The sequence below is a fragment of the Hoplias malabaricus genome, chromosome X1 (genome assembly GCF_029633855.1).
Source record: "Hoplias malabaricus isolate fHopMal1 chromosome X1, fHopMal1.hap1, whole genome shotgun sequence".
NCBI classification, from domain to species: domain Eukaryota; kingdom Metazoa; phylum Chordata; class Actinopteri; order Characiformes; family Erythrinidae; genus Hoplias; species Hoplias malabaricus.
In genome coordinates this window covers 21,122,069-21,131,934 of record NC_089818.1, presented here as the reverse complement: position 1 = coordinate 21,131,934, position 9,866 = coordinate 21,122,069, and the positions used below count along the sequence as shown (strand labels likewise).

The window sequence follows — 9,866 nt, the reverse complement described above, 5'->3', positions numbered from 1 at the left end:
CACAAGTTTTTGCATGTTTATTGGTAAGTAGTCATGATACAAGCAACAGTACATGGAGGAAGAAGCTTAAATGTGGCTCATAACAATGAGCACCTCTCAGAATCTCAGTTAATAGCAGCTACTTCATTCCTGGCCCAGAACCATGCAATATTTCCCTTACTGTAGTTAAAGAAAAAGAAACTATGAGGGGAACATGCAGAATGGAACAGTCTGAATTAATAAAAAAGGCCCAATTTCTATTAAATAACAATACAATGGGATATATATTAGTATCCATCACTTCTAGATTCTAGGGCAAACCTACAGACATGGTTAGGAAAGGCTCAAATAATTTATATATCTATATATGAATATATACACACAGTATCTCCAGAGGGAAATACAGGTGGGAAGCTATACCTGATATAAAAAGGGTAAGACAGATACAGTACAATGAGTTTGAGCCATCACTTATGCATTCTGACCAGCAATTACCAAAAGCCAGGTGGGCATTCAATGGTTCCAACCCATACTTTGTAATGATTTCATTTTTTTCTAGAAACTTTATTCACAGTTAAATCACAGAGACAAAAATTAACAGTTCATTATCGCAGCTGATATTACGAAAAACATTTTATGTTATAATACGAAATCCAAGATAAGAAAATTCTACATGCTCATATTGCTTATAAGTCACATTGATTTAACGAAAACAAACAATAGTTGAATTAAATAACAGGCATAAAACATGAGGTATACTTTTTTTGGCATTAAGACAATTTTCCAATTCTGGATTTCTTATCTAACACAGGGTAACATCAGTAGTGCACAAGTAACCCATTTTATAGACAACGAAACACAAATAAACAAGAAAGGAAGTCAGTGCATAGTGCATGCCACAGTTTCAAACATAAAAAAAAGGAGTCAGTATTATACAGATACATCCCAGAGAGACAGGACGTTACACATTAATCAGACCAATCTCTCACATTTAAATCTCAGGGCTGCTCCTCACATTCGGTGGAAAACAAATCTAGACATTTAGTTTAAATAATTATCAATATATACAGATCAATATGTTTAACAAACGAAGAAAAAAAAAAAACAATAAACTGATCCCTAACTGAGATATAATTCAACCGGGAAACACAAATATGGGGATTTTGGGAAAGAAAGAAAAACAACAAAAACAGGACTTGTCATAATGAAAGTGAATAAACACACTATGTACAGAGTGGACACGCTGTAAAGTGCAAAAAAGCTAAACGCAAGGGGAGGGGCTTGGGTTCTGCTCAGTAGAATTGGGAAGAGGCCCATGGGCGGTCAGTTTAAACCCGGTCACAGATCAGAGTCTCCACCACAAACGTATTCTCAAAGTGACGAATGCTGTGGCACTTCCTGGCCTCCCTCTTATCAATACCTGCAGAGGACAAACGAGAGGAGTACACAGGTTAGCTTGGTTAACCGTCATTAGGCAACAACCCAGATATGAAACTGCTGAAACTGTAATTTCAGTATTAAGGGGGGGGGGGGTGAGAAAGCAAAACGAAAGAAAAAGTGAGAGAGAGAAAAGGCTGAAAAAGAAAGAGAAAGAAAGACAGAAATATCACACACATATTAGTTGGAAATGGGGAACACAGTGACTAATGCTTGTATTTGTGTAGTGTAGCTAACAAGTGTCTTAACATATAATTCCAAGGCAAACATGGGGGCTCAATGGGATTCTTGCTACAGTATTAATTCCTCTTATTATGGAGAGGGTTAAATATCAACAATCATGGCTCAGTATGGACGTGGATGTCTATTTTTAGTCCTGGACTCTATGGCATAAGTGCTGTCTAGCCAAATACGTCAGCCAGCCTGTCAGGGCTCAGTCATACAAGGAAAGGAGAATCCTCTGTGAGCCAAGAGTTACTTCTCCTGCATCACTCTCTCAATCACTTGCATCACTTCCTCCTCCTCCCGTGCAGCTCCATAGTTGGAGAGCTGGTGAATCATCCACACATGGATTAATCATACGGTGCATCTCAGCGTTAGTGTGCATCCCACACACACACGCACTACGACAGCACTACGCAGCACCAGCCTACACTCTCTTCAGCTCTGGGTTTCCTCCGGTGCTGCCCGTCCACCGTGGAGGCGTCTACTTGCAACACGCAAGACAAATCTCATTACAAACTTTGCAGGAACAGCAAGGAATCACTGTTTCTAACAAGTCACGCTTCCTTATTAGAGGTCTTGTACTTCTCACATATCTGCCCACATTTCTGGTCATTAGTTACGATTTCGTGTGCTCATGTCCACTGTGTGCCTCCACCATCCCTTATCACTGTTCCAGTCACGATTTAAGTCAAATTATATATTAAATATTATTCACTTTGCTAAAGTACTGTGCCATGGATTCGTTTAATGTAATGCAATCACTTTTTGTGTTTGGCCAAAAGTCAAAAGTGGGCATTAAGGTAACTTTGCTGTAGCCTTTATCTTTATAGTGATGTCTTACAGCCTTTCTCTGGGGAAAGAAGAACAAGGAGAGGATCTTACGTATATCAGTGTTGTAACTAAACCTTCTAAATGATGCTTTTATGTGTAAAAGGGAAATTCTGTTGCTGTAAAGTTAGTTAACAAAGAGACATTTGGTTCATTTCCATTGGTCTATTTCAACATGAAATTACACAATGTACAGGACAGCTGGCATTGTCGAATGGTGTAAATGAACAACAAGGACTTATAAGGTTTTTACAAGAATGTGACAATGTACTGCCAGTCCTTAACACGTACTTGAGGAGTTGTTACTTCACACAGAGAGACAGAATGGGAGCAGATGTACTCACGTCTGCGAGCATTGCGGCGTTTGAGCCTGTAGGTTTCTTTGCCGTAGCACAGGCGGTGGATAAACGGGCCGAGCTGGCGCAGGTTCTTCACCCTGCCAGTCACCATCATCTCCTCCTGGACCATGTAAGTCTGAGGCAGGTACGTCCCTCTCTGAAAGACAGGATGGAAGAAAAACTGTTCATATATAGTAAATGGAAACCGTTGATTGAATGGAAAAATACTAGTCCAAGGTAAAGATATACTTCTTAAAATCCATTTGGCCTTGATTTTCCTTTTTATAAATCACCAATAGGTCGCACCCTTCCCCCCCGCCCCCCCTCCCTCTCCAAGCAATTCACTTCACATATAATTGCTATTCCAGGAAGACATTCATATACAAAGCTGAAGGCACAATGATCAGAATGTGTGACTCAGAGACAGAAGATCAAGGTGAGATTTTTTTAATCATAAGTTTTGTAAAAAGAAAAAGCATCAACTCTGCATATCCACTACCTTGACATTAACGAGCAGCTCCCACAGGTTCCTGGGAGGCATGACGATGGTAGTGTTGAGCTCGATGACATAACACTTATCCAACGCAATGTCGTGATAGGCCGTGAGTCCCTGCAAAGTTTAGAGAAAAGGCACATTAACAACTGATATTAACTACTTAGCAATTAACTGAAAATGTAGATTTTGCATCCCATAAAAAGGTCTAATAATGCTAATTTATGTATATTAATGGTTCTTAGTCCTAACCCAGCAGTTTCACTGTACTGCATTGTTTAGTTCTTTGCTTGGCTTGTTAAATAAGATTTTCTGGGATTCAGATTTAACAGATTTTTCCATACCCGATGGAAGTCATGGACAATATCGGCTGGGTCACTTCCTCCAAAGTTGGGCACAGGAACGCTGATCTGCTCGTAGTTATCTTCCAAGTAAATGCCAACGTTCTCCTGCAGCTCCTGTCTCCCTAGCAACGGTGCGTACACCGAGTCCTCGTACATCACTCGACAATGGAACAGACTGTCCTCAGGGATCTGTGCGAAGAAGAAGAATTAGAACGCCTCTTTAAAAAGCACCGTTAAGGGCGAGACAGTACACCACTGACGAACACTCAGGGGGGGTGAAAATTAAAGAAGCATGATTGACAGAACATATTTATAGTTATAAGGAACAGAATTTGGCCTAGATTTTGCTTTTCTTGGTGTGCTGAGCATGCCAGCAATGAAATCTCACAATTTAGTTTATATTTCTATGTGTATTTTCAGTGAAACGTTGACTAATTTCTTAAATATTTTCAATTAAACACTAACTACAAGGTATTTCATGATATTACCTGAGGGGTAAAGTAGTAGCGATACACATAGATGGACACCATGATCAGTCCAGACATGAAGATGACCAGACCGAGGGTCAGGCAACAGATGCTGCTCACGTGGGACTTCTTAGGCCTGAGAGGGAGGACCAGCTCATCCTGGAAAGAGAAAGAGAAACAGGACGTTTTTCTTGACTGCTGGCAACAAATTAGGCCAAAATCAATGTTGCTTGTTAAGTAAGAAGAGAAAGATTAAGAGTGCAGCTAGAATGCCCAAATTACCCATAGCAGTAATGTGAGAGTGGTTAAAGTCTGGGAAAAGCAATGGCACATTTGGGTGCAATGGTACATTTAAATGTAGAAAAACGATGCCTTTATCCATAGCCAATTAATAAGAATAGAGCAGGGAGCCTGCAGCTCAGAGCGCATTATAGGCCACTGAACATCTGGGTGTGGCTCAAGTTCACGAAGATCTTTGGTGTTCGATAAATGTGACTGTATTATTTGGTATAATTAACAGAATGCAGTTGATATCTCCCACCTTCATGTTTTCCAATGTCACATGGACATGTAAATTTCATGACGAATGACTGACTCATACATTTTCATGAGGTAAACCTGACCTTGGCAACGTCAATAATTTAGACCGATCTATCCAATTTCATGTGCAGCAAGGACAAACCCTGACATTCTCATGACTCAGGACTTACCTACGCATCGTTATGACTAAAGCTAAATGAGTTAAAAGTTGGACTTAGTTAAAGTTGGAGTATTTCTCTACAAATATTGCACTAGGCAGTTTCAAGAAGCAGCCTGTCAAGTGTCAAGAAGGTTTATTTGAATGGCTCTAGGATAAGACCCTGCATGGCTCTTGCATCACACCAGACCAGCTCTAGTGGCACACATTTTCTCTCCCTCTGTGAATGTAACTGGATATTTCTCCATGTAACTGCTAAGAAATGAGTCACGCAGCTCAGGAGGTGTCAGTGTTTGCAGCTCAGCAGTCCGCCCCCAGTCTCTCATCCGTGTAGCCATTCCGGCTCGGCCTACGCTCATCACTATACTACAGCCGGCCCGGTACTACTGAGCCACACACTGTACTTCCACAGTCCATATTTGTAAAGAGCTCCTGTCTGCGTAAGACAGATGGCGTGGGAGCCAGTGAGAGACTCACAATGGATGCAGAGCAAAAAATAGCACAGCTATAGTATCAAGGTAGAAGGAGTGCCATCATTTCCATTCTTCCATTCATTCAATGCCTGAATGAGTGAAAAATGATTGAAATTGGGTGGGGTTACAACACATAACTCTGGCTAGTTGTTGGACGATGGATATTCACCATTATTTAAGCATTACATTCTTCATAGACATCTTCAATAGACCCTCACAGGCAAACAGAAAAATCCCAGTGAGGTTGTCGATTAATAGCTCAGCTGAAAGGGGGAGTCCATTTTAATCTGCAGTGAATAAAGACACCCTGTGGAACACTGCAGTCCATTCTGGTTGGAGGCTGTTCATTTTGAACATATTAGATTTGCTCATAAACCATATGAATTCAAATCAAAATAACAGCAGCCAAGCCCAGCTTCTGTAATCCATAAAGACATAAAGAGTTTACTCTAAGCCTGTCTGGGACAAGCTATGCTCCCTGACTTGAGAATTTTATTTGCAGCGTTATCAGTCTGTATCCACAGTTGTAACCGTGATAAATAAGTTCTATAAAGAACAGAAAAGGATAGTCTGGTCAAGAGCACATTCTGCACTCAGCCATTTTGTCCCCTTGAGCCTGGAGCCTATAGCCTGGTTTATGTCCGCAGATAATGATGTAATGTCCACGCAGACTCTTGTGCTATAGTGCTACATTTGAGGTGAGGGTGGGGGGGGGGGGTGTGAATTAATATTTTTTCTCCATAGGTTAGAAACAATAAATATAAGGGTCGTGTACTCGACCCCACTTTTCAACACAAAAACGGTCAACATCACGGCAAATGTCTTTTTCTCTTCAGCGAGGCACTGTTAAATGTGGCCAGCGGGTGTCGCTGTAGCGCGTTTTTGTTTAACCTTAACCTTGATAAGGAGCTCAGTGTTCTGAACTTACTGTAACAAGGAAACGATACGAAAGACACACAGAATAATATATCAGCTATGTTTTAAAATATTCTCTATTACTATTCCTCAAATGCTGCTTAGGAGCCCGGCAATAACTAATGGAGGCTACTTTTTCTGCACATCATTCACGAGTCAAATGAAATACTGCAGCACATTTAATAGCATCGATAACATTATATTCATTCTTAAATATATTAAAAGCTGACAACTGAAAATAATACAAATAATAACTAAATTAAGGCTGCACTTAACATATAGTGCACAGTATTTTTATAATAGCAACAGTCATTTTAATAATTTAAAACATTATAAAAATATAATTATTTATGTGCACAAAAAATAAATAAATAAATAAATGTAAATATCCAAATAATAGCAAGTGTCCCAATAACAAATAATTCCTCTCTATTTAATTGTATTGTTAAAAATGAAAATGAAAAATGAGTGTTTAATCCTTTCTAATTGGGGGTCCATATTTTTATTATTTAAATGTTTTAAATATTTTTATTTAAAAGTAATAAAATGTATTAATAAATCAAATTATACTTACTTTGGGGTAAGGCATGACAATTTCTTCTTTGTCTCCATCCTTCTGCTTATCAGGCTTCTGTACCGACACCGGCTGAAAGGATATCTTCACCATTTTTCTCTTTCTGTCTCTCTCTCACTCTCTCTGCTCTGAGTCTAGTGCAGGGAGCGATGTGGGGACGCTGCTCTGCTGAGGTGCTTTAACACAGCGCTCTTAAAGAGGATTCCCTCACTTCCGATCCATTTCAAACTAAGAGTCGTCCAATCATGAACCGCCATCTATAAATAACGCCTTATTATAAATATACCAGTTCTACAGACAGAAACCTACAAATTCCGTTCAAGAAAAAGTAGACTACCGTTACATCAGAGAAAGTATCTTTCTATAACCTGAACGTCAAGTAAGAGTTCAGCAGAAAATAGAGTGGGTAGAGTGGCCCATTCCCAAATAAAAGTATCTTTCTTCTTTTTTTTTTTTTTTAAAGATTCAAGTTACATTCAAGTTACATTCAAGAAAAAACAAATTCATAGGTATGATTAAAAAATAGGTAGTAACTCAAAAGCAAGTCTAATATCCACTGAAATATAGATTAATGTATAGAACTGCAGCAGAATTTGCGTCTAATATCTCAAAACCTATTTGAAATTTTTGATAAACGTTGTGATCTAAATAGCTATTATTACTTAGTTTCCTCCTACAGTCTAAAAACACAGGATTACATGTCAGTTGACAATTTTCTTTTTCAATTGTGACTAGGTTTTTAGTGATTGTATTATGTTCTGCGATGGACTGGCACCGTGAGCATAGTGTGTTCCTGACACCACACAACCCTTAATCAGAATGATCATCATGCTCAGTGCAGAATCTGAACAACGTCTCAAAGACTCTGATAATTACACTACATTTAATTAAATATAGTCTTAATTAATCACACCTTTGTTAAATGTTTTTGAGCATGGACAAGAGCCACAATATGCAGTGAAAAGCTTGTAATCACACGATGTATTGAGATACCAGTATAACATTGTCATTTCGCACATCCCTATTCTCATTGATCTTGTACTCACTTACTCGCTAGACAGTGTATTTATTTATTTATTTACACCACAGACAGATGCATCTGCTGTCAGTACAGAACATGCAGAGATATGGAGTAAAAAAAAAAGTGCATTATATAACATGGTAACAGAAGGCAGTGAAAAAGTTGTCACCAGGCAGGAACACTTGATTCAGTTCCCAAAGTCATCAAAATTTTGAGCATCAAAAGCTGCAGAACAAAATTTTGCTAAACACAAATATATGATAATATGACAATTTTTATTTGATTTTTACATTGTTTAAACTGAACACTTTTTTCATGGAGTGTTCACACTGGTTAAAAAGCAGCTGGCATTTCCGATTAGTCAAAAATGACCATGTGTGAATAATAGGCTTTGTTTATGTGTGAGAGTACATTACATTTACATTTACAGCTTTTAGCAAATCTTTACCTGTAGTCATTTAAATAATATATTTGTCTCTGTGCTCTTTATAAATTGAAACCTGCTGACACCAGAATCCCCAATTCTTTAACACCTACCTTTAATATTTAAATGTTATAAAATGCTGAAAATAAAGAATGTGAAGTGAATATTAAGTGACGGACCTACAGTGATGACACAGATGCACTGACTTCATTATTCAGTTAAAGGTGAACTTGTAAATGGCTTCTTCCAATCTATGCTGCTCTAGTTTGAAAGTTCCAGAAACAGGAAAAGTGCTGGTTCAACAGGTTATGCTTGACTCTATTTCCATTAAGAATGACTAACACTTTTATCGTGAATAAAATTTTCTCAGTTTCCTTTCATAAAAAAAAGAACTCAACCATTTCAGAAAGTATAAAACAGTGTAATAATAATGTTCTTTCCCCCAAATGTAATCTGCAGTACACTTCTAGTATTGTTTTATTTGATTATGTTAAAACATATTGCAGCAAGAAATGCCATGTCAGAAGTTTGCAGATGTATGAATCATAATGTGAGTACACCCACCAGGAAGGAAATCTAAACCTAAGCACCTGCCCAATTAGATATACATTAACATTCAAATATTGGAATATTCATTCATTCATTATCCGTAACCCTTATCCAGTTCAGGGTTGCGGTGGGTCCAGCGCCTACCTGGAATCACAGACAGTCACCCGGAGGAAACTCATGCAGACACAGGGAGAACACACCACACTCCTCACAGACAGTCACCTGGAGGAAACCCACGCAAACACAGGGAGAACACACCACACTCCTCACAGACAGTCACCCGGAGCGGGAATCGAACCCACAACCATCAGGCCCCTGGAGCTGTGTGACTGCAACTCTGCTGTAGCACCGTACCCCCCAATATTGGAATAATTATATAATTTACTTTAATTGCAAATAATTGCATACAGTAATTTTATTATGATACTACAATTCTATAGTTTCAAGTATTTATTTCACCTCTTTGGTAGAAAGTTTTTTTTGTTGTTGTTAATGCTACCTGCGTTCAGAGTTAGCTGTAACTCTAAAGAGTTTTTTTCCTTCTCTTGCTTTTAAAATTGCACATGATTTTACAAATGTATTGATGTAAAAAAAAGTAGTGGTATGAAATATCTTTAATCAAAAGTACAGCTTGAGCACTAATTCAACACTGGTGCTGAGTGAATGTGTGCCATCTGCCGTCTCTGCTGGAGCAGGACTTTTAAGCTGAAATGCGCCTGAAATGGTTGTGCCTTCCGAGTCTTATTTTAGCCATTTACGACCAACTACGCATTCTGATTTGCATCAGCTCTCCGGAAGTGAATAAATAACTAGACATGCAATAACACTTTATATGGAAATATGGACTAATCAGTCAGCATCAGCATCAGTGTGAGGTGGAGGAGGATCCCTGAGATCCCCATCATCAGCTAATCACAGATCAGGGCTTCGGAGCCGACACAGATTTTGAGGATTCAATGAATATTTACATGAAGCTTATTAACTCAACAGCCTGTGATCGCTTTTCATTTGTAGCCTTTCTCCGTTGGTGAAATAGAGATCATGTATTCAGTTAAACAAGCCACAAAGGAAAACCCTTCATTTTAGCTACACGTCGCTTTTA

At 38.7% G+C, this 9,866-nt stretch overlaps 1 protein-coding gene across 1 annotated transcript; it reads right to left on the bottom strand.

The window, feature by feature from the left end:
- On the bottom strand, positions 1 to 6,925 carry LOC136675639 (integral membrane protein 2C-like). The gene is made up of 6 exons (XM_066652300.1): positions 6,771 to 6,925; positions 4,133 to 4,270; positions 3,645 to 3,833; positions 3,307 to 3,417; positions 2,814 to 2,964; positions 1 to 1,399 (listed from the first exon to the last, which is right to left on the bottom strand). Exons 1-6 carry the CDS (start codon positions 6,861 to 6,863, stop codon positions 1,308 to 1,310), a joined length of 774 nt encoding a protein of 257 aa, XP_066508397.1. The 5' UTR covers positions 6,864 to 6,925; the 3' UTR covers positions 1 to 1,307.
- Between the last annotated feature and the right edge of the window lie 2,941 nt (positions 6,926 to 9,866).

What these genes read in the sequence shown, in the direction of transcription:
- LOC136675639 (XM_066652300.1), bottom strand. Translation starts at nt 6,863, where the DNA reads ATGGTGAAGATATCCTTTCAGCCGGTGTCGGTACAGAAGCCTGATAAG. An exon ending in TTGTCCATGACTTCCATCGG is followed by an intron (nt 3,418 to 3,644) that starts GTATGGAAAAAT and finishes TAAACTTTGCAG; the next exon opens with GGACTCACGGCCTATCACGA. An exon ending in AGCTGCTCGTTAATGTCAAG is followed by an intron (nt 2,965 to 3,306) that starts GTAGTGGATATG and finishes CCTGTCTTTCAG; the next exon opens with AGAGGGACGTACCTGCCTCA.